The sequence below is a fragment of the Camelus ferus genome, chromosome 1 (genome assembly GCF_009834535.1).
Source record: "Camelus ferus isolate YT-003-E chromosome 1, BCGSAC_Cfer_1.0, whole genome shotgun sequence".
Lineage (NCBI taxonomy): Eukaryota > Metazoa > Chordata > Mammalia > Artiodactyla > Camelidae > Camelus > Camelus ferus.
In genome coordinates, this window is record NC_045696.1 from 42,614,122 (window position 1) to 42,639,158 (window position 25,037).

The 25,037-nt window shown below is 41.0% G+C and overlaps 1 protein-coding gene across 32 annotated transcripts in view; it reads left to right on the forward strand.

The window, feature by feature from the left end:
• The window catches only part of LOC106730093 (endogenous retrovirus group PABLB member 1 Env polyprotein-like), a 637,472-nt gene that overhangs the window by 48,927 nt on the left and 563,508 nt on the right, over positions 1–25,037 (forward strand). For 29 of the 32 annotated variants that reach the window (XR_004319394.1, XR_004319430.1, XM_032478196.1 and 26 more), the window contains exons 1-2: positions 15,287–15,471; positions 17,518–17,637. The exons of 1 other annotated variant lie outside the window; for it this stretch is intronic. Coding sequence is in view for 1 of the 31 variants with exons in the window: in XM_032478222.1 (XP_032334113.1) it covers positions 15,341–15,471; positions 17,518–17,637; positions 19,921–20,584 (915 nt within the window). In the remaining 30 variants the exon portion in view is untranslated. Of the gene's footprint in view, positions 1–15,286; positions 15,472–17,517; positions 17,638–19,920; positions 21,332–25,037 lie in introns of those variants that run through there. 2 more of the 32 variants (XM_032478222.1, XM_032478099.1) reach the window with 2 other exon arrangements.

Here is a 25,037-nt window from a genome sequence, read left to right on the forward strand (position 1 = left end):
TATTCCTTCCTTTAACTTCTGTCTGTTTTCTCCACTAATGTATTCCCAGGCCTAGCACAATGCTTAGTGTGTTGTATATATTCAATGTGTATTTATTGAATGATTTAACAAAATACATATGTAAAAAAACCAAATTTTAAAAATCATTTTGACTGCAATTTTGAGACCACTTCAAATACAGTTCAGGGTTTGAGATGTTCTCTCTGTTACACCAATTCTCCATTTTCCTTTGCGTACAGACCTCCAGCTTAATAGATCTACTTTCACTTTTTTTTTTTTGCAATTTAGATAAACTTTACTAAATTTGATAAAAAATATTACTCAATCTCAAGTACAATCAGGCAGATAAATTTCATTGAGCACATACATACTTTTTCTCTAAATATTTGTAGCTAAATTAGTCCCATTACTTAAGACATTTGAGTACAAATAATGATGCAACTACAAATGTCCTTTCTTTATGTTAACAATATATGTCCCAAAATGTGGTCTGTAATAAGTTTTTGGCAACTTTAATATATTAGGGGATATCTCCCTGTTTATAAAAATAACACTCTGAAGGCTTTTGTAAAACAAAAGAGGAATTTATGATATGAATAGTTGGTCTCTAAGCTTCCATACGTCAGTAAACTTGGAAGAATCTTAATTTCCTTGACCCTTTTATACATACATATAAAGAATGGTTCTAATAGTAATAGTAATAACAATGATATGGTCACAGAGTTATTATATCAAAGGTTAATTACAAGATGAAACAAAATAATTATGAGAAATTATATTATAAAGTACAATAGTATAAGTGCTAGAAATTATCCTTTAAATCAGGCAAATATTTGAGGGCTTATGATTTGAAGTACAGTGAGGAAACAAGGAAAATAATTATTTTAACTCTAAGATAAGAAAGCTATTTTGAACTGAAAGTTGGAGAAATTTTCTCTACTGGAAGCTAATGAATGTCCTGATAAATATAACAAATAAATCTTGTCAGTAAAAGTAAATTTCATAATCTCTTCTTTTTTTTTCTTAGTTTTTATTTTGGTTCAATTGATTTTCTAGAAACTTAGCTTTGGCATCATGTTCTGAAGTTTTCCTTCTCCACTGAGAAACCAAAATTGAATTCTTTATCTTTCTAATTCTCAAGAAATACCTTTCAAAGTGTTGCTTGAAACTGTAGAAAAACTAACCAACACGATCTCAGGTAGAAATACTTTATTTATCTACATACCCTTGTTCTCTCTAGCCTATGACTACAAATAAAGCTATACTTCTTTATTTAATCAAGGCATATTGGCATAAGACCGCATACACTTCTTTGTCAAAATAACTTCTGCAGAGAAGGTCCGTAACGTATTTCAGAGAATTTCTCCAAAGTACTGCTTCACATGTCACCAAAACAAGATCTTCAGATTCTTTGACTCTTGGGTTCTTTCTTGCCACCCGTCTGCTACAGCTGTTGCTGAAGATGCTTGTGAATTACGAGTTCTCCTGGGCAAAGTTATCCATGTTAGCGATGCCACCTCTGTCCCTATTCCTATCTCGGGTGGGGCAGCTACTCACTAACCTGTCCGAAGGTCAGTCTTAACTCTTCTTGCCTCCTGCCCCGTTGGATTCTCTGGAAGCCAGACCCTGTACCACCCTGCTGTGACTGTCAGGGGCAACCTTGCTGCTGTCCTGCTGCTGGCAGGGTAGGAGCTCACTGCCTCCACTCATTTCCACACTGTTTCCACATGACCAGGAGGCTATCATCCCCTAGCAATCACACCAGGCCTTTCTACTCTTTGGAGTTTGTAATGGTTAATTTTAGATGTCAACTTGACTGGGCGAAGAGAGGCCCAGATAGCTGGTAAAATTTTATTTCTGGGGTTATCTGTGAGAGAATATTTCCAGGAGAGACTCATACTTGAATCAGTAGACTGAGTGAAGAAGATCCACCCTCACCACTGTAGGTGGGTATCATGCAATCTGTCGAGAACCAAATAGAACAAAAAGGGAGGTTGGAGGGAAGGCAATTTTCCCTCCCTCTTGAGCTGGGATGTCCATCTTCTCCTGCCCTTGAACATCAGAGCTCCTGGTTCTGGAATGAGGGTCTCTAGGACTTATTCCAACTGTCCTACCCTCCGGACTCCCACCTCTTCTCAGGCCTTTTGCCTCAGACTGGAAGTTACACCTTTGGCTCCCTTCGTTCTCAGAGCTTTAGACTCAGACTAAATCGTACCCCCAGTTTCCTGTTTCTCCAGTTCTGCAGAGGGTAAATCATGGAACTTCTCATCCTCTATAACCACGTGAACCAACTCCTATAATAAATCTTTCCTGTGTATCTGTATCTGTCCTATTGGTTCTGTGTCTCTTGAGAACCCTGATTAATAAAGAGTTCATTCCACTTTGGCTCCAAGTCCTATGGAAAAGTCCCTTCTCAATTGTCTGTTCAAACTTGTTGCCTAGTGATCTACCCCAGGATCAACCACAACCCAGGATGATTGACAGTGGGTATATACCATACACTTCAGAGGTAATTCCATCTCTACCCACCAGGTCATAGAATGAACCCATGGCTTTGATAAGGCCATTAACAATTAACCCGAGATTGGTAAATTTCCTGAAATCCAACAGTTCAGCCTTTCTTATGATCACTTTGTTACTTATATTAAAACCAGTCTGGTGCTAGATATTTTGAGAGCTTTTTAAGTTTGAGCTGAATGACTGTCCAGGCTGAATAGAGTTAATAAATCTCAGCAATGAAACTCATTTTGTTAAAGGCTATCAGTAACTAAGTACATAACATTTTATAGTGTACCTAACATTCTTGATGATTAAACTATAGGCAGTAACTCATATATCTGCTAATTTCCCGATTTTTTTTTGCTGATCATCAGAACATACTGGTTATGACTTAGTGATCACATCAGTCATGTCTTCGATAGTAATGATCTTCAATTTGCAGATTTCTTAAGTATAAGATACATTATAAGCATACTTGTTCAAAAATATTGAGGGTTGATATATGAGTGTGTATGTAGTGTAAAATCGTTGTTTTTACAGGTTACTACCTTTTACAGGATATGATGGTCTCACCTGGAAACAAATCTTGCATTCAGGTACTCTTTGTTCTTATCACTCTGCTATTAAATAATTGCCTAAAATTTGGGGAGTATCTAAAAGAGAATATTATGTAGTAAGAATTACAGGACTTAATTCTTTTCTCAGATGTTCAAATTCATATTGACTTTAACTCTTTTCTGCAGAACATCTATTATATGTGACCATTCATGTACAAATGAGGCTAAGTAATTATGCAGGGTATTAGCGTATTTGTGCTCAGTGACGTGAATTCCCAGTAACCCTCTGAGCTTTTATAAGAAAATGGAAAGAAATTGATATCCATTCAGATACCACAAAGGATGCTCTTTTATCTCACTAAGAGGCATTTCTTCAAGCTAACTTTAAGATCATAATGTGCAGATGCAAATGCAGGGAAAGTGACAAAACCCCATACTTCACAGTGTCCTTTTGTACCTAAGAGTCTGTTTAGTTCACAGCAGAAGCTCAACAGTAACTTGTATTTGGAGTTAGGCAACACAGCCTGGTATTTAGTTCTAGTTTTATGCATTAATTTGCCAAAGACGTTGAGCCCCCTAGTTAATAACTTCTACATACCGAAGGCTCAGAAATACGTTTCAACATCTGTTGATCTTGTGAGAGGGTCCAAATAAATTGAAAGTACAGAGATGCTATAAGATCCTTGAGAGAATTTGCTAAGGGTCTCATGACATCAAGCAAATTTGGTGACATAGCCTGAAGTGTAGGTGGTCAGTGATTCCAAGTACAGAGAGAGGCTGCATTTGAACTCATTCTGCCTAAGGCCCTCATACAGAATACCGTGTGCCTGTGAGTCCTCTTTCCTGTGGTTCTTGGGGCTCTTCACTGCCAGAATTCATCTCTGTTTTTTTTAACTAGCATTTATTGTTTAAATATTTATTTATTTATTTGTTTGTTAGTTTGTGTAATGGAGGTACTGCAGATGGAACCCAGGACCTCATGCATGCTAGGCATGTGCTCTACTACTGAGCTATACCCACAGCCCCACCCCCATTCATCTTTTAATCTTTGATGCTTTTTGCTCTTCTAACGGTAGAAAAAGCCTTCCTGATCCTAAATGTTACTGTTGTAGCAAGGATACTAGCACCACGGTGGCATTATTTAGGCTTGGTTACAGTGTGTCCAGATTTCACTGGAATCGTCAGGATGTACAGTTTGTGCCAGTGTAATTATAAATAACATCTCCTTTGACTCTCAAAATTGTCCGATTTTGGACAACAAATTATAATTTCACCCTATTGAGGATCCTGGTTTTCAATGTTCAGACCTCTTTCCCACAGGGTGCATGGGAACCCAAAGACAGATCATGAAGGCAAAGATTTCTGAGCTGCCTTCCAGTGTCCGCCTGTGCAATAGTCTGGGTGATCTAGAGAATGTTGGCGGGTGGCAGTGGCGTGCCTGGAACAGCAGCCCGAGGGCATCTATGCAGTGATGCTCTGTGGCTGTAAAAGTGGTCCCTCAAAACTGACATGCCCACGGGAGGCTCAAAGCAGAGCAGTGCCACAGCATGGGTGGCAATGTCAGAGACACATGTATAGTGACCAAATGTCCTGTTGGCGTGAAATGATCCAGGCATAAATATTAGTGGGTGCTCCTGTAGTGGGTGCTGTTAGTGGCTCACCCAGATTCTTTTACAGGCTGATGCACTCGTATCTCAGTAGCTGTGAATGTGGACTGCTGATGGCTTGCAGCTGACACTACACCAACACCCCCCCACCCCGACTTTGCTGAACACATAGGCACATGCGCACGAAAGTGCCCTCAGCTTAGAGAGGAGTGTTTCTCCAGGAGTGACTGATCCATAGTCAATGGCCAACAGAAACAGGTGCAAAAGATCCACCCCACCCGCTCAAGACGGGGACACCTTTATAGAGTGATTTATGCCGCAGAGACTCCTGTGGATGAGGCTGGGACCAGACCTCAGTGAGACCCTATCCTTGCTCAGTTCCTGCCAGCCTTCCTCTTCCACTTCCCTCACTCCCTTATAGGTTTATCCTGAAGGGCTTTCCCTCAGTAAATCAAATGCACGTGGATCCTTATCTTGCAGAGGAGGGCGGGTGCTTTACTGCTAAGCGACTTGACTTAAAGCAACCTCCTTTCACTCTCAAAAGTGTCCCAGTTTGGATGATAAATTTACCCTAGACATCAGTCTAGTGCCAGCCACACCAGCAGAGGCAATCAGAGTGAAGTTTGGACAAAACAGTGAAATTGCAGGAGAGCAGCAGGAAGGCAGAGAGAAATGGGAAGAGACTGTGGGGCAAACCATATGTCACTCTAGGCATTTCCACAGCAACATCACAAAGCAGAGGGATAAGGTCCCGTGTTAATGTGTGAGAACTATTAATCCAGTGGACTTTGGGTTGAACTGTGAAAGTGAATATATTTTGTATGATCCCAGGGGATATTGTTTATATAGATATTAATGTAACCCAGATGTTAGTTGAGATGACTCTGCCCTTTTAAGTAAGATAAAAAGTTTTAGCACAGATTTATTACCTTATATCTTAGAGAGACCAATATGGTGCCCCAACACTTGAGCAAGTTCTGAGTACTTACAGTCTTTTTCCGACTCTGAGTTTTGCTTTTGCTGGACTAGATCTCACTCTCTTTGGCAATATGAAGACCCTTGATGACATTGAGACCTGATTCCATGGGCCTCATGGGTGAGGGTGAGGGGCTTAACTGGAAGAGTGGGAGGTGAGAAGTGGAGATAGGAAAAAAAAGCTATTTAGAAGAGTTGACCAGAAAGAAGATTGGTGAAATGGGGCTGTAGATGGAAGGTGGCTTAGTGTCTAAAAATGACTTTCTCAAATATGGAAAGTATTGAAATACATTTCTATGGGGATAATAAAAATAGCTCATTCTTATATAAGGTACCATGTGCCTGAAACTAAGTGTTCTAAAAATACCGATTCATTTAATTCCCAATTTTTATAAGAATCTTTCATCTTACAGAGGAAATTGACTTACAAAAGAAGTCAAGAGTGAGGTCATGGTCATGCAGCTACTACAGGGTGGGGAGGGGACTTCAATCCCAGCCCTCTATTTCCAGATCCCACATCCTTAGGCACTGCTTCTCATAAAAATAGGAGTGATCATGTTGGGAGAGAGAAGGTGACGGAGAGAGAAGTGGGTATATTGTAGGAGCAAAATCCTGAAGGACGAGAAGAGGGTTGGGTCAGTGTGTAGGGGAAGGATCCCCTCCCTTAGAAATCAGAACAGTCTGTCTGCTGGACTGTAGATGAAGGGAGGCTGTCGGCCTTTGTGGTGACTCTTGTCTAGTTTTGTTCTGCTTATTTGCTCAGCGTAGTAAGAGTTAGGAGTAGAGAGGGTGGTATTGAAGAAGAGAGGAGATGGGTGAGATACTCTGTGAAATAATGGCCTCATTTCTTTCATTTCCCACCACAGACCTTGAAGAGGATGTCAGCCAAATCAAGGGGCCTCATAAGTGTAGGAACTTGGCTACTCCTTACCGTAGAGCTTGGTTGACGCCCATCTGTGCTATGGTTACTGTCTTAGTGATCCAGGAATTCTCTCCTTCATGAGGCTTTCTTCTCATGGCCAAATTTCATGGAAATGGATGAATGTCTCTTTTCCAAGAATTTTATTAAGGACACATGGAAATTAAAACAAGGTTTGAAGATGGCCAAGGGGTAAACTGAAGCATTTCACATGCCTCGTTAAAGCAAAATACCACAACTGGAAAAGAATGAACCTTTAAAATCAATCGTCTGAGACCTCAGCCCAGGAAGTTTTATTTTCCTACAGATTAAGCATGTCTTTCCATTTTCTTGGAAAGAGACCTGCTTGTAAAGTGTTTTATGTACAGTTTAAGTGCCCTTGGTGTGGTGTAACAGGAAAATGGGCATTGCTTTGTGAATGTTCTTTCCTTCTTACTCCCTGTCAAGATATGTCTTCAACTACTGATCCATTAGTGCCTGAGATGTTCAAATATACAAACACATGCACCATGAACATGTTTAAAATTTGGCAAGTAATGCAGTCATCCCTTCTACTACTCCTATTTTCATTTGTAGGAAGCATGCTTGACCTAGGCTCTTCTGCATATTAGTCTGAATGCCAGGATGTATTTAGCGCCATTTCTAAACCAAAACACACAACCATTCTGAGCAGGAAGCAAAAGGTACCAACGGTTTTTGCTTCACATGTCTAAATGACTAGCTCTATTTAACCAGAGACAAGTTTTCTCAAAGGTGTCCTAAAAGCCATTTGGCTCTTTTGTGTCCAACTGAAATTTCTAGTGGAAACAGTTAGCCAGTGTATGCTTGGGAACCTAGCCATAGAAGTGGTGTATCTGCACTCTTATAACCTCCCTCCTTTGTGTCTTCTACCAGCATCACCACATCCTGCTTGATTGTTGAGGGACAATCATAGCCCTTAACTGCCTTATGTCTTGTCTCTTGCTAATTTCCTGTTGGTAGTATTCTTATACCTCAGCTTTCACTCTTTCACCTAATAGCTCCATTTTTCAGAATAATACTGAGATTTCACATCTCTATGCTGACCTATTAGAATGTGTACCCATGGGTGATGCCAAACCAAGGTATTTAAAGAAAAATTTATTGGGCAACTATTAAAGATCACGTTGAAGATTTGTATCTGTTGCTGTGGGAATATATGTACAATATTATGTTAAGAAACAAAAGCAGATTATTTAAGAGTACACATAGTATGACCCCATTTTGTATAAAAATTGTCTTTAAGTAGTTTGGAAGGATCAGTATCAGAATACAAACTGGTTATCTTTGGTAGCATGATGACACTCCTAATCCCTTTGAATTGTATTCATTAATAAAAAGTATTTTACATCATTTAATATAAAGCATGGGGGGCAAGAGGCAAGGGATAGTTTTCCTTTCCATGTGGCCCTTCATCTCTGAGAATTTTAAGTCACCCTGGGAATCTGTGTGTGAAGTGCCTCTCAGCTCTCATTATTCTGTGCATTCAGTTTAGCATGATGGTTATGGGCCAGGGTTACTTAACTGTCTCTGTGAATGTATGCAATTCCCTTAACTTGTATGTACCTCAGTTTCCTCACCTATAGAATGGGATAATAATGGCATCTACATCAAAGTGTTGATTTGAGAGTTTAATAAATGTAAAAAGGCTTAGAACAAAGACCTAAACACAGTAGCTGTTCTTTTTCATTCTTGTCTATTTCATCCCGGCACATTAAACGATATGCTAGCACCTGAAATAAGTCCGAGAAGTCTAGAATCAATACCTGTTCACAGCTTAGTGGAAGAGACAGACAAAGCAGCAGATGATTATAGTAAATAGGCTGATTGCCATAGAGGGAATACAGAGAGTGTTATTGGAATGTTTAAGAGGGGCATGCCACGCAAAGCAGAAGCTTCCTCAAAGAAATGAATGACATCATGGAAAAAGGAGGAAAAGGAAGAATCATTATGACGAGGTAGAATTCCAATTATGTGGGCCAGGAGCCAAAGCCAAAGGGCAGCAACACAAGTTTTTTTCCTTCTCTCTACAATCTAACATGTTGTGAACTTGACCTTTTAATTCAGCTTTAAACATCTCGGTTCCTCCATTCCTTCTAGTATTCTATGTAATGAAGCCATTACATGCTCCATGTCTTCTAGGAGTAAGGAGAAACTATAATCATTTTTGATAAAGAACACTGAAGACTCATTTGTAAAATCTCCTTTGGGAGCGGAATGATTAATCCTTGAATAAATAACTTTATAAGCCAAAAGGAAAAAGAAAAGACAAATCTTAGAAAGTTAATCTGTAAATCCCAGACTCTGGCTTTTATTGGCCATTTATTAGACATCTCTTGAAATGGGGAATTTTTTTAAAATTTCAAATTGAAATCTTTGAATGAAAAGGAGATATAGAAGGCAAAGCTAATTCCTGTATGCACTGAGATAGTATTTAATGGTTTAATTAAGATGCAGATTAAGTGGTAGATAGAAAACCTTACTATTCTGGGTTCTAACTAGAGAGTTAAGAAGATTGTTTTCATTTTGAGCAAACAGATACAAACAAAGGAAATCCTACTTGATAAAGAGTGGTGTGGCCAGATCAGTAAATTACCTGCAGTATGTACAATGATCCTTTGATTCCTTTTTATAACTTCAGAATTTTTTTCTGTAGTTCATATCTAATATACTTCTGGGGTCTTTTATAGTTTCAGACATAGCAAAAAAGAGTAAACTTCAGGGACTTCCCTTTTACTTTAGGCACAAATTATTTTAGTCACAGAGAAATACTTAAACAGTTAACCCTTGACATTTTTTCCAACATTTTCCCTTGTCTTAAAATATACATAATATGAAATTTATCATCTTTAACAATTTTTAAGTGTACAATTCAGTTATATTGAGTATAATTATATTGTCCTGCAACCACCAGCACCATCTATCTGCAGAACTCTTTACATCCTACAAACTGAAGCTCTATATCCGTTAAGGTCTATATTCATTTTGCTCGTCTCCCTAGTCCCTTGACTTTTAAATAGCGTCTACTAAATGCTTTTTTTTAAAAATTTCTAAACAGTAATTTGTAATAGCAGCAACACAGTGATGATAGAATTCTCAATTCACAAAAAGCCTGTTTATAGACTAGTTCACGAGACCTATTTAATTGATAAAATAGACAAATTAATAGACAGGATTAGAAATTATAATAGGCAGTAGGCAGAAATTTGTAGAGAATTAAAGATATTCATACAAAAACCTCACTTTATTGGGTACAAGACGATCTCTCAGCAAAACTGGGGAAAGAGCAAATTTTGTGTTTGGTAGCTGCCGCACCCTTTGTTGTGTTCATCTCTTATGTTCTGATGCTTTTCTCCCTAGTTCCTAAGCACTTACTTCCCTGATACTACCCTAAACCTGAATGGTATGCCTCACACAGGTCTGTGTCACTTTCAAAGTACTTCCTTCTTGTACATTTCGGTTGGAGATTTTCAAAAGTGAAGATGAGGGTGTTTTATAGTAAAACAGGCTTGAAGGAGACCTGCAAACATTTACAAGTCGTTTTTCACATTCTTAGAATCAGAAGTAGTATGACATCGCCAGATGTAAGTGTAGGAAATAGATTTCATCACACTATGCAAAATAGTAAATGAAGAACATTTAGAGATAACATACTAGTGATGAGATTCATTACAGCCTGGGCTCCTTATCAGCCATTTTTCAGATGCCAACTTTGTGGCTTATAGAGAAGCTACTTTGTTATTAAACTTAAAACATATTAAATTGCGTTTGCTGCAGTTGCATCATTGATACTGAATTTATAAATTTCCTCTAGTCAGAATGTCAATTTACTTTCTCCATCCATTATCTTTTCCATGTTTTATACTTCTTGAGGAACCTTCTTGAGGCTGGGGCTGGTGAAAGTTTAAATTGTAGATTTAGGAGGAGGAAGGATGATTACAAATCCCTAAGGAGGTCATCCCTCTAAGCTTCCATCGGAGATTTGTGAGTTAGGAACTAATGGTCCTCATCGTACTGGGAATCATTAGCTTCTCCTGTATACTGTAACAATAATACTCATCATTATTTCCAGGGGAATTTCAGGCTTTCCATTTTGGGTCCTCACCTAGCGCTGATTAGACAATCTTTAACTCATGAAGTTTGGTTGCTGGAAAACTGATGTCCATTTACTTTGTTGATGTGAACTCTTGCTTTTTGGCAAAGTTTGGATGGTGATAGTTTGCCCTGAGATCTCTGGCAGCATGTTATCTTCTTTGGGGAATGTAGGAAATGGAAAGATTCCCTTTGATATTTAAATGTTGAAGATTTGTACACTTCCCAGTGGTGTTTCCTCCCAGTACCCCAGAGTCATAGTGTTTGGCTGCCAAAGACTCGTAAGAAAAGAACAGCTTTTCTGATCCATTTATTCCATCTATTCCACTCAGTTCTGCTCATGTGCCCTGTGTTGAGCTCTTCTGTAGCAGAATTGTTGCTTACCTCTGACTGGTCCTTGAAGGTCAGCCCTTGCTGAAGGTCATTCCCTCAGCTGACTGTTTCTGTTTCTTGCTGGCTGAGACATTTCAGCCAATGCCTTTGTTCTAGAAAGAAATCATGCAACTGTTTTTACAGCATACTTTGTCTGGTAATTAAAATAACCACAAGTACTGCAGTCACAAAGTTGTTCCATTTATTATAGTATACTATTTTAATAATACTTCAATTCTCAAAACTTATTCCTCTATTGACGACTGTGCTGAAACACACAATTTACTCTCATACTTGGAGAATAGTTTCCATTAAGGGTTAGATGTTTAAAAGGCATATTTTTCAGTGACACTAACTCTTTTCTTCTTACTCTTTTATTTTAATCATTGCTGCCCTGGGTTTATAACTGTGACATCGTCACGTCAGTAATTCTTACAGGTATAATGCCAAGTTATGTTATGCTTTTCAGCTCAAAACATTGCCATAGGATAAAACTAAATCGGGGTTAAAGAAACAATATAAAAGTAAATCAGAACAGACATTTATAGGGAAGAAATAATATTTTTATTGAATGGCCTACAGCTGCAGTAATGTTCAGAAATGGGAAAATGCCATCTTAAGAAAAATAAACAAATAATAGGAGACTTAGTTTGAAGAACCAAATACTTGAAATTCATAAGTTTTCTCAGTGTTATAAAACTCTTTTTATCAAAAAGAGGCAATTATTTCCTTATACACTAAGTCTGGTCTATATAAAAGAGAGTGGAATTATGGAGTAAGCTGATTAGTTTAAGCAGCTGATCTAAATTAGTCTTGTACACCTTTACCCTCTATATGTTTGGCTTCTCTATGTATTTGGCATCTGTTATTTATCTCAGTTAATGATGAATATGGGCAAAGATCTCTAGACTTAGATTATGACTCTACCTACCCAGGCCTAATGATAGAAGCTGAGATATTTTCTGACCATCCAGTTATGCCGTCATAATAGATACTCAGTGTGATTTACTTCTAGGGGAGACAGCGTGATTGGAGGAATAGTAACCATTAAATAAAACTATTGCTGCTACTATGCCCTATTTCAGTTACTGAAAATACTAGCTTCAGAGTTATTTGACACAGTTATAGTGAACCATTCTATGAATGGTCTGGGGTATTCAGGCAAAGCCTATGAAGCCTTCGGCCAAAAAAGTTTTACATTAAGGCTGAACCTGGCTCTACACATTGGTTGCGTTTACATGACAATTCACTAATTATTTATTTTATAAACTTTGGCCTGTGTCCTACAATGACTGGAAGGGTTTGTGGGCTCAGCTTATAACAGAAATAATCCAGTGATTATCCACAGTCAGTTATATCCACACTTCGTCCCCAGAGCTCAGTGCACAAGCATTTATTTGCTAAAGGAAGCCTGAAACTCTCTTCCTTTCTTTTTAATTTTAAAATTTTGTTAAATTTATTTTTTAATTGAAATACAGTTGGTTTACAATGTTGTTAGTTTCTAGTGTTCAGCAAGTATGATTCAGTTTTATATATATATGTGTGTGTGTGTATGTGTGTGTGTGTGTGTGTGTGTGTATTCTTATTCCTAGTCTTTTCTGTTATGTTTATTACAGGATATTGAATATAGTTCCCTGTACTATACAGTAGAATCTTGCTATGAGTCCCATTCCTGGGTATATATCTAGGGAAAAGTATCATTTGAAAAGATACATGCACCCCACTGCTCATAGCAGCACTGTATACAATAGCCAAGACATGGAAACAACCTAAATATCCATCAACGGATGGACTGGACAAAAAAGCTGTGGTATATTTATACAATGGAATACTACTCAGCCATAAAAAAGAGTAAAATAATGCAATTTTGTAGCAACATGGATGGACCTGGAGATTGTCATACTAAGTGAAGTAAGTCAGACAGAGAAAGCCAAATATCATATGATATCATTTGTATGTGGCATCTAAAAAATGACACAAATGAATTCTTCTTTCTTTCTTTTCTACTCTGTTCTCTCCCTTTTGGCTGCTACTTCTGTTTGCCCTTAGCTTTTTGTGCCCCAGGCCAAATTCCATTTATTCTTTGAGACCAAGGCTCTAAAACCCTGCTTGTTCTCACATATGGAACTGAATTTACTACACCCAGAGTTGACTTTACTAAGTGCAGAGCCTTCCTTTTTATACTTTAGATATGGGGGGAAAAATCTTTGTATTTCTGATTTTTTAATTTAATTGTGTATGGGCAAAAATATCCTCTTAGGAACATCTCACCAACAGGATTTTCTACTTGCAAATGGAATTTTTAAAATCTGCTGATGTGATAGATGCGTCGAACACTAGTTCTTGACAAAGAGGGCTCCTTTCCTGCTGTTTTGAGACTTCATCAGTCACATTTGCTGATGGAGTTCATAAAGCAGCACTGAAAGCAGTAAGTTTAAAACATTCAGAAGAGTGCTGAAAGGTTTGAAGTTGAGTTTGGAAGGGCACACAATTAGCTGGGTAGGTTTTGGTCACAAGGTGTTGATGGAAGACTACAGTATCTTAAAAAGCATTTCATTGACTTTCAAAGAGAAAAAAGATCTAAGATAGGAGCAATAAACTGTATGCTTCACACCTTCACCTGATGGAGAAATGTGAGACTGTTGAAGGGACACTGCAGGAGGGTAACAGGAGAGCTTATGTGGCAGTTCTAAGAGCCTGGTCATTAGCGGATTGATTATTGTATGCAAATCTGTATTTACTATTGGAGAATCACTGACTTTTGAAAAAGTCCTCCAGGCCTTTCTGAAAGCACAGAAGAAGCATCCCTAACACATCTGGGAGGCACCAAGGGTCAGAAAGGGCCGAGGCATTAAAATTTGCTGTATGTATTCTGGAAAGTGGCAATACGATATCTTGTTGTAATTCACATGGAATTTCTTTGAAAATATTATTCTGTCTCTTGCCATATTTAGTATTTTTAAAATTGTCTAATATTGTCTAGAGAAGGAAAAGTATGTGAATGTGTGGCTTCCAGATTCCTTCCAACTACCTTGCTATTGTCAGTTTAAATCATCAAAGTGACAGTTATCATTTTTTGAGCTTTTATTAAGTGTGAGGTATTATCCTAAGAATTCTATATTCCTTCTTATTTTTATCCTGGAAATACTCTCTTAATGCTATTATTATCTCGATTTAACAGAGAAGGAAACGGAAATAATGAACTTAAGCAATGTAAGTAGGTAAGTCATACAGGATTACACAGTCAGCAGAGGTTATCCTGGTCCTTTTTACCTTTCAAGGTCTTTCAAGGGCTATAACTCTCTGCAGAATTGAATTACAAGCTAAAATGAAAAAAAAAAAAAATTATACCTTGAGTCTTCTAGAAAAATTATACGTAAAATGCCTAAAACATTAGCTGTCTGTAGAGAAATATAGGGAAAAACAGACTTCAGACATATATGAGGCCTGTAAAAGTGCAAGTCAAATATAAATGTACAATTTTTAGTTTTGCACATTTGTATTTCTTAGCTAGAACATTAATTTGATTCATGTTTATTTAGTTCATCTATTATATACCAGATATTCTGCTAGATCCTGGAAGAGTGTGTGTGTGTGTGTGTGTGTGTCTATTCTTGACTTCAGTGAGTTAACTCTCTACAAAAGGAAACAGAAACAAAGTAGTAAACCAAAAACTTACACATTGAGATAAGGACTATGAGGAAAACAAATGTGTTTGTGAGAGATAATAACAGACAAAAAGAACTAATTTAGGGAAATCTACCCTGAGAGTAATACTTTAGGTGGAACTGAAGAATTAAAAAACCACTCAAATGAAAAAAAAAAAAAATTCAAAATCCTCAGAAGGATGCTTGGAGTGATGGAAGAATCCGAAGACCACCAGGGCTGGAATATGGTTAACAGATAAGTTGATTTGAATGATGGTGGGTTAAGAATGCAGTTAAGCATTTCCAGTTATATCAAATGATTTCAGGAAGTAAAGCTTAAGGGATTTGATTATCAAAGGAGGCTTAATTTTATAGGCTCACCGTGAGCTGGCCTTGAGATGAGTTAAGGCCGTGGGACCCAAGGCCACCATCAGAGCATGTTTGTAGTATGCAGTAAATAATTGCTCCACGCATGCGTCAATTATATAAGATTTAGAACAAAGAAAATAGAAGTACGCATGTGCTAGAGATATTCTGTAAGCCTAATGAACAAAGAAACTCACTCTGCGCATGTGCTGACAGAAAACAGATAAAGGCAGGGCAGGTGAATCATAGGCGTGCACCTCCCTGTGGCAATAAAGCATTGTTAACCCCATGGTGTCTCCGGCTGAAGTCTGTCTGGCGGTATGGCAACCCCTTGTGCATTTTTTCGTTTGGGCCGCTCACCTCCTAGAACTCCACGTCAGCCTCCCTTGGCTGACACTTTGCACTGTGAGCAGGATGAGGTGAGTGCCCCCTCTGAACCCCCTGCCCCTGACAGGGATGCTCTGATGGAAGCAAAGTGGCCCCCTACCTCTGTATGGTACCCGGTGGCCACCTATTTGCTGACGTGGGCTCAACCTCAGGATTGGGACACAGTGGTGCCCTGGCCAGATGATGTCCGGAGGGCATTGGAGCTGTTAGAAAATAATGTCCCATTAGCCCACCAAGAGGCAGCCGGGAGGGTGGCCTGGATGTTCTTATCTGTTTTACAGCATGCTAGCCAAGAGATGAGAGATTTACAGATGCAAGTGGAGGAGTTGCAGTGCAGAGAAGAGGAGCTTAAGCAGAGACCCAGCATGGCAGAAAGGTGTCTGCATGGTCCTAGCTCTGCCACCTCTGAGAGCAGCTATGCCTGTGTAGCTCTGGTCCCACTGTCTCTGAGAGCAGTAAGCCTGACCCCTAGCCCCTTTCCACTGCATCTATGGCCCATGGTGAGGCAGCAGGTGGAACTGGAGGAGCCCATGGCTCGGGGGGAACTCCTGCGGGACCACTGTGAGTGACATACGAGTAAATGGACCAAGTATTTGGACTTAATGCAAGTTGTCTGAGAAATGGATGCACCAGATGATGTTCGCTTTGCATTTCCATAGTCTAAATGATGAGCTCCTTACAGTTCGAATGAAAGATTTGATTTTGGCTAATGGCCCAATGGGAACATTTGGGAGTATGGCGGCCCTACTAGTACCATATGTAGACCGCCCCATACATGAAGTAACTGAGGCTCTGGCTCGTCTGGGGGACAGAGAGGTGCGCCGAAAGGGGGTACGTGCTGCCAAGACTCAAGGTGAGTCCAAGACCCCCTCCTCCTGTGCAGTGACTCAGAAAGGGAAGTCCACACAGAGGAGGAAAAAGGGGAATCCTCCAATTTTAGGAGGGCCCCAAAAGCTAGATTGCCAGCAGATATGGTGTGATTTACTGGCAGCTGGCCTAAACCGTGTAAAATTACATGGCCAACCTTTGGAGGTGCTGATGGCCTTAAGGAAGCAATTATGGCCTGAGCAACAATATTCTCCGTTGCCAACCTCCCAACAGGCCTGAGAGGTGGCCTTTGCTGATTTCCTCCCAGACTAGGAGGAAGGCCAAGGTGTTCAGGACGGGGGGCATCCCAGTGACCGGAGGCTACATGTTGAACTGACTATCCACTGGTCCCCCATGAATAAACAGTGAATACTGGCACTAGTAGACACAGGAGCTGAAATTACATTGGTGCATGGAAATCTGGAACGTTTTCAGGGGCCATGGGTTGATATAGAAGGATATGGAAACAAGCAAATGTATGTTAAACAAGAGACTCTGATTTTGGGCATTGGCCATCTGCCCCCATGCTGCAAATGAAGTGCATATATCCCCAATAGCTGAATATATTCTGGGGATAGACATTTTGCAAGGATTGCAAATACAGATGACTCAAGGGGAGTTTCACCTGAGAGTTCACGTGGTGAAAACAGTTATATGGGGGCATCCTCATCACGCACCTTTAATTTTGCCACAGGCCACACGAATGGTGGCTGTCCGGCAATATCGATTGCCCGGAGGCCATGAGGAAATAGGACAGACTATTCTAAAGCTTGAGGAAGCCAATGTAACTCGGGCTACGCATAGCCCATATAACTCTCCAGTGTGACCAGTGCAGAAGCCATACAGCTCCTGGAGGATGACAGTGGACTATCGGGAACTGAATAAAGTCACTCCCCTCATGCATGCAGCTGTGATGAATATAACAGATTTGATGGACCGGCTGTCCCATAGACTGGGTACTTGTCACTATGTGGTTGATCTGTCTAATGCATTCTTCTTGATAGACATAGTCCCTGAGAGCCAAGAACAGTTTGCCTTCACCTGGGAAGTCAGACAATGGACATTTGTTGTGTTGCCGCAGGGATATCTGCACAGCCCCACACTGTGCCATGGCCTGGTGGCCCAGGACCTGGCTACATGGAGCAAACCGGATACTGTTCATGTGTTCCATTATATAGATGACATAATTCTAACTTCTGATTCGCTTTCAGATTTGGAAACCAGTGCCACAGCGCTGCGAGAAGCCCTGGCGGGCGGGTGGTGGACCATGAACAAGGACAAAGTGCAAGGACCTGGATATTCTGTCAGATTCTCAGGTGCTGTCTGGTCGGGTAAGACAAAAGTGCTGCCTGGAGCAGTAATAGACACGATCCAGGCATATTCCCGCCCTGAAACAGTTTAGCAGTTACAGACTTATTTAAGTCCTCTGGGATACTGGCAGGTATTTATTCCTCATTTGGCCCAAATAGCCAAACCTCTATGTAAACTGATTAAAAATGGAGAAGTCTGGAATTGGTCTGATGAGACCAAATACGCATTTGTTGAAACTAAGAGGGTGGTGGCCCAAGTGCAAACGCTTCACGTTATAGATCCAGACCTTCCTTTCTGGTTGACAGTCCATGTGGACAATGATGGATATGGCTGGGGCTTATGGCAGAAACATGGGCAAAGGAAAGTGCCCATAGGATTCTGGTCTCAGTTGTGGAAAGGGGCTAAATGTTGTTATTCTCTGATTGAGAAATTGCCAGCAACTTATGCATCCTTGATTGCCACTGAACCCCTGACGGGGAAGCAAGAGGTCCAAGTGCAGACCACATGCCCTATTGCAGGGTGGGTACAGACATGGGCAAAGCAACCCCAATCGGGAACTGCCCAAACCCCAGCTCTGACGAAGTGGGGTGCTTATTTGGAAGAGAGGGCCCAGTACACTGCTAGCCCCTTGGCTGCAGAGTTGCAGCAGGTGTTAGAGCCTGTGAGATTTGTTGCGCCTGACGTACAGATGCTCCCACAACAAGGGGTGGACCCTATGCCCAGTCCCTTTTGTGAAGGGAAAGGGCCACCCCCGGGAACTGCTTGGTATACTGATGGATGTTGTAAGGGCAGTCCGCCCACTTGGGTTGCAGTAGCCCTGCACCCTGCCACTGAAGCCTTCTGGTATGAGACCGGAGAAGGCCAATCCAGCCAATGGGCTTAGTTACGAGCAGTATGGCTGGTGTTGATGAATGAACCTAGTCCCTTGCAGATTTGCACCGATAGTTGGGCCATGCAACGTGGATACCCCAATGGGCCCTGCAAGACTGGATGATTGGGCACCGGCCCCTATGAGGACAACAGATGTGGAAACAGTTATGGGATAAAGGCCAAGAAGGCCAGTATACTGTTTACCATGTACCAGGGCACCGCCCAGCCCTGGCACCGGGCAATGATGCTGCTGATGTGCTAGCCCAACTTTGCCCTGTACAGGCCATGGTTCCAGGACCCAACATAGGTCCTTGGCTCCATAAGAAACTTTGGTCATGTAGGCTCATACACAATGAGGCAGGTAGCCGACTGGTGGGGCCTGCACCTGAGCCACAGTGAAGCCAAAGATGCCGTGCGGCAATGTCCATGGTGGGCTAAGCACCACCTGCGCCGGCGGCAATGGCCCCAACAGATGGGGAAGATTGCATGGAGAATTCAGCCATTGTAGGTATGGCAAATAGGTTACGTAGGCCTCTTTGCACCTAGTACAGGCTTGCGGTACCTGCTGACAGCGGTAGACACCGCTACTGGTCTAGATTTTGCTCACCATGTGCCCCGAGCTACATAAGACTCTACTATTAGAGCACTGGAAGTTTTATGGGTCTTTTATGGGATACCCTTAAAAATACAAAGTGATACAGGGGCCCCTTTTACTGCCCAACAGACCTAGGAATGGGCCAAGGAAAATGATATTAACTGGATATTGCATGTGCCTTACCATCCTCAAGCAGCAGGAATGATTGAACGATACAATGGCCTATTAAAGGACAAACTGAGGGCTCTCAAACCACAGTGTCTTGCCGCAGGTGGTACATCTTTTAAATGAACAACCTACATACACGGTATGAGCCTACTAGAAAAGTTATTGCAAGGGACTATTCAGAGGCTCAGAGTTGGGCCCATGTAGAATGCCTCCGATGTCTCAACAGTGGGGCACACGTTAATATTACATGCCCCCAGGATGTTGAACTCGGGAAAACAGGACACCTGGACATGGAAGAATCAGGTCCAGACTGAAGGCCCCTGGCTAACCCTTTTGGAACCATGGGGTGATGGGCTAGAGAAAGCCCTGCAGGTAACCCCATGAGTGGGGGAATGGCCTTTTGATGTGCATGTTACTCTAGGGAACACAGGAGTGTCCCTACTTAAAGGAGCAGAAGCCCTACGGCTTTGGGCAGTTCCACTGGTAGCTCCTGAAGCTCTCCCAGAGTGTAACCAACCTAGTGATGGCAGGTTGGTGTGGTACCACCACCCAGGGCAAACAGCCCTTTGTGCGACTGTACTCTCACAGGATGAGAAAGTGGCTTGCATCCTCCCAGAAGGGAGAGATTTGCCAATCATGATGTCCACCTCTGCTCTGTCCTTCTGTCCAGAGTAACAGCAAATACCATGTTCTCCTGGGCACACACATTCACGCGAGTCCACAACGTCTCTCACTGTTGGGTCTATACTGAACTTCCCATAGACGCAGGAGATGGACTGCCATGGCACCTCCACCCCGTGTCCAGAGTTAATTGGAACACCTTGATTCAATGGAATGCCGACAGGACAGCAAAATCACCCTGGGACTTGCGGCGGCAGACTATTGAAGAGATACTCCGATGTGAGCGGGGCATTGCCTCCCCCCCAATTGAAAGAACTGTATGGAATGGGTGGGGATGGATGAATAGTGTTTATGTAAAAATGAGAAATTTAAGCCCTCTCTGTCTTGAGCAGCAGTTTGAACACAAGGCTCCAAACCGCACAGTGGGGTGGCTCCCAGAAGAACTATGTGCCAAAATTATTTATAATGTAAATGCCTCCACCTGGTGGGATGGACGACCTTTAATTGGCGTAAACCCCACTGATTTCTTGCCACCAGGGTACCTGTGGGTATGCGGCACCCACGGATGGTGTTATCTCCCAGCTAAATGGACAGGGCGCTGTACTTGGGGTAGAGCTTACTTGCCCGGACATATCTGGCCCATTTTAACAGAGCGCCCCACAAACTGGGACCCACTGCACACCCGGTGGCACCAGGGAAAGCATGCAGCTTGATGGTTTTATCCTATGGCCCTGTTCCTGCCTGGTGCTGGGACCATCAGTGTCGAATTACAGGTAGAAGCTTTGGCTCAGCACATATCAGCTATACTGAATGTTACTAGAAGAGTTATAGAGAAATTGTTAGATGAGACTACCCAGATGCGAAAGGTGGTCTTACAAAATAGAATGGCATTAGATATTCTCACTGCAAGCCAGGGTGGCACATGTGCTATGCTACATATTGAATGTTGTATCTATATACCAGATCACCAGAAGGAAGTTAACTAAGGCACTGCATGAAATAGATCAGGAATTGGATTGCATAGATAATGTAACTCAAGACCCCCTTAAAAATTGGTGGTCATCCTTGACGTCCTCCTGGAGATGGAGCCTAGCTGTCCTGGCTATTGTAGCTGCCTGTGTATTAGTAGGATGCTGTACTCTATATTGTTGTTGTGGTTTTTGGGCACAATGCTCTGCCATGTGGGCTAGGGTCCCCAGGACCTAGGCGGTGGAATGTGAGCTGGCCTTGAGATGAGTTAAGGCCATGGGACCCAAGGCCATGATCAGAGCATGTTTGTAGTATGCAGTAAATAATTGCTCCACGCATGTGTCAATTATATAAGGTTTAGAACTAGGAAAATAGAAGTACGCATGTGCTAGAGATATTCTGTAAGCCTAATGAACAAAGAAACTCAGACTGCGCATGTGCTGACAGAAAACAGATAAAAGCGGGACAGGTGCATCATAGGCGCACCTCCCTGTGGCAATAAAGTGTTGCTAACCCCATGGTGTCTCCGGCTGAAGTCTGTCTGGAGGTATTGCAACTCCTCATGCATTTTTTCGTTTGGGCTGCTCACCTCCTAGAACCCCACGTCAACCTCCCTCGGCTGACACTCACATTTCTACATATGGACAAAGATGATCTCTACAGGCCAAGAATCAGAGCTTGGAAGGGAAGCAGCTTACAGCTCCTTCCTTTCCAATCTTGGAAAAGTAAAGCTTACTTACCTTTATTGCAGATAATTGCTCATCGATTGTTGGGCTCCTCCAATGTCTCCATCCAGGTCACAGCTAAGAGATCGAAGACACACAAATAGATAATTCATCCTTGGGAACATTTGGGAGTTCCAGTGGCCAGGAGAGTTGTTAATTCTAGGATTTCTGAGAGTTTGGAATCTTATGCTTTTTCTCCCCCTCAACTCCAGGTTTTTTTGACTGTGAATTTGAGGTTCTCATTCTGTTACACTCTTTACAACATATACACTTAAGATGTTTGGTTTTGGATTCAAATCTATGTATTCAGTTCAGTGCTATCACTACTACATATCTTTAATTCACCTCTGAAATTTATAACTTGCAGCCTTTCTCTTTTTAATTTTTTAAAAAGTTTCTTTCACCCCCAAAATTAGCTTTCCCAGGTAATACTTCTAAAAATAGTCTCTGATGGGAATTTGGAAGCCTAAGAGATAGCTGTGTCATCCTGTCTTAGAACCATTGGCTGGAGAACATTCACAACTTTGGGGGTCCTCTCAGGTTCTTTGGGCAAAGTTATACATGTCCTACACAAATATTACACATCCTTGCACATCTAAGCAAGATTTCTAAACTCAGATGAATAACTTACTAGCTGGATGGGTTAGGAGAGGGTTTTTTGGTTTGTCATTTTTCATCAAGAGAAGACTGAAATCATCAGTCATCTGCTTTTCTTGAAGACTGCATTGGTCCTGGGCAGGGACAGTCTGGGGAGCTGAGAGGGAAGGATTAGTAGCTAAATTTTCCTACTCAAAGCCCAAACATGACCCTTGGTTAGCTGGTACAGGGACATTTTCACCCTGCAAAGGGCCTAGGAAGCTACAGCTATTAGATACATAAACATCACTTCTGTGATATCCTGGCCGAACAGACGAGAACTGGCTTCTGGTGCCATTAATCTGCAGTGCTTTGTGGATGAGTCACTTAGTCTTTCTTGGCCTCAGTTTCCTCATCTGTTAAATAAATGATTTGCATTTAGTTCTCTTTGGAACATCTGTATTACTTCATTCACCAAATATTTAGTGAGCACCTGCAATGTACAAAGCACTCTAATGAGTGCTAGGTAATCAGCATAAATCTAAAGACACTTTGGGCAATTAATTCTCCAAGGTCCAGTTTTTTCACATGTAAACACGTGTTTCAAGTAACTCCTATTTTATAGGATTTTGAGAATAACCTATATTCATGGGATACTTTATATAAAGAGGCAAAGCGCATGGGATGTGCTCAAGGTGTGGTAGTTATTGCTTTGCCTGTTATGAGTGGGCGTTGTAAGCTTTACCCTCATGGAGCCTCTGAAGGGATGCAGACAGTTGCAGTACCATAAGGGCTGGCGTAAGGCAAGGTTTCTGAAGGTAGATCATATAACCTTCCGCCCAGCAGTTGCCTGAAAGCAGCCTGTGATTTTACACTCTGAGCCTCAGGGTATCTGTTTCTCCACCTTTCATAGTCAAAGTCATGCATAAAGTCTGTTCTTCTATAGAGTTGGCAAAATCTAGTTTCCAGACTGAGTAGTCATCTTAAACTTCCCAAATTTTCCCAAGTTTTCTTAGCTTAAGAACACTTGATTAATGTCAAAAACTTTTTGCAGATTTTCTTAGGTATAATTTTTATTTTACTAGTTATTGAGCAATTGTGAAAATACATAGTGACAAATATTACTACATAGAAATATATTTGAAGTCAATTTATGTGTTTAAATCTCAATAGTATCTACATACTTTGAAAACCAGTACTACATCATTTAGAGTGCTCCAGGGAAACTGAACCAGTAGTTAGGCCATGAATAACTTACATTATTATGGGGGCTGGCAAGTCTGAAATCTGGGGGAAGGAGGAGGCCAGCAGGCTGGAAACTCTTTGGGGAGAAGGCTGATGCTGCAGTGTTGAGGCAGAATTTCTCCTTCTTCAAGGAGCCTCAGTTTTGCTCTTAAAGACTCTCATCTGATTGCATGAGGTCTACTCTCATCTGATTGCATGATGCAGGGTGGTCTCCTTTACTTAGAGTTAACTTATTAGAGATGTTAATCATGTCTACAAAATACATTCATGACACCTAGATTAGTGCTGATTAAGTAACTGAGTATTAGAGCCTAGCCAAGTCGACTTACAGAATTGACTGTCACAAATACACAATTCTAAAAAGTATTTTGCTTATTCATTCTATAAACAAACAAACAAACAAACACTTAACAAGCTCATGGATTGAAGGGACTCTCTTTGGTCTAGGCGACAAGACCACACATTGGCTTCCGTAGGTTTACATCAATGAAGACAGCACGGTTCTTGAAGAGCCACGGCTGTTCTATACTTACAAAAGAACGTTAGGCAAGTGTCCAATTGCTTTTCCCAGGGAAGACTCCAATTTTCCTTATATCAAAATTAGTGGACATGCCTGACTTACGTGGGGACACCGCGCAGCAGAACAAACAGGCTTCTGAGAACTCTGCACCTGTGATTTGTGATTCCTGTTTGTTGTTGAATACTTTTTTGTAAAAAACCCAGCTAGCAAAATATGACTGCTCCAGCTGGCTAACAAAGGCAGCATGGAGAGGATTATGAATTATTACTAAACCATATTGATTTTTTGAAATGCTGGCTGAGATTTAAAAGGAAGCAGAGAAGCAAAATCCCTGATTGAGGAAGGCAGGGCCTTATACTGGTAGAGAAACATCTTTATAGACATTTCTAGGAAAAATATATTTTTATAAAACTAAGTCTTTTCATCTTAAATGCATTTTCTCATTTTTTTCTCTCACTGATTTTTTTCTCTCTCCCTTTCAATTCCCCTGGACAAAGACTTTACAAAACAATGCAAATTTTTATAGGCGCTGGTTCAAATAGATTGAAAGCAGCTAAGAAGAATTATTGCTGAACAAACATTTACCTAATCTGAGAAATTCCATGTTACACATTAGTTGTTAAAGTTGCGTGGTTTTGTCATTACAAGAAGCTTGAAAGTGAGAAATCTTTTTTCTAATTCTAGACTAACCTTGGCACTGGCCAAATGTATTGCATCTCAAATTAATCTTTTAAAAAGGAATCCAGAGAAGGGAAATAAAAATAATTATAGAAATTGAAAAGGCATTTGAGAAAAAGTTAAACTCTCGTGAGAAGAATTCTAAGGGCAAACTTGATTCCTGTCTTTGAGAATTTGTAGGACATTTAGGAGTGAGATGTTGGCCAGTTATACTCTGTCCACAAGGAAATAGTCGTAAGAAAATAATCTTAAATTAGTGGCAAGTGAGAGCTCTGTTGGACATGGGAGGTGCTTGATCATATGGTGATAAAACACTGAAATTGCCTGCTGAGGGAAGCAATGCTGCCTTTCCCCCTAAACATGTATTATACTTGATAACAAATAGTCCTTGTTGAATGAGAAATTTCCCCGCCTTAAGATGGGAGGCTTACCACATATGTTTTCAGTCTCCCA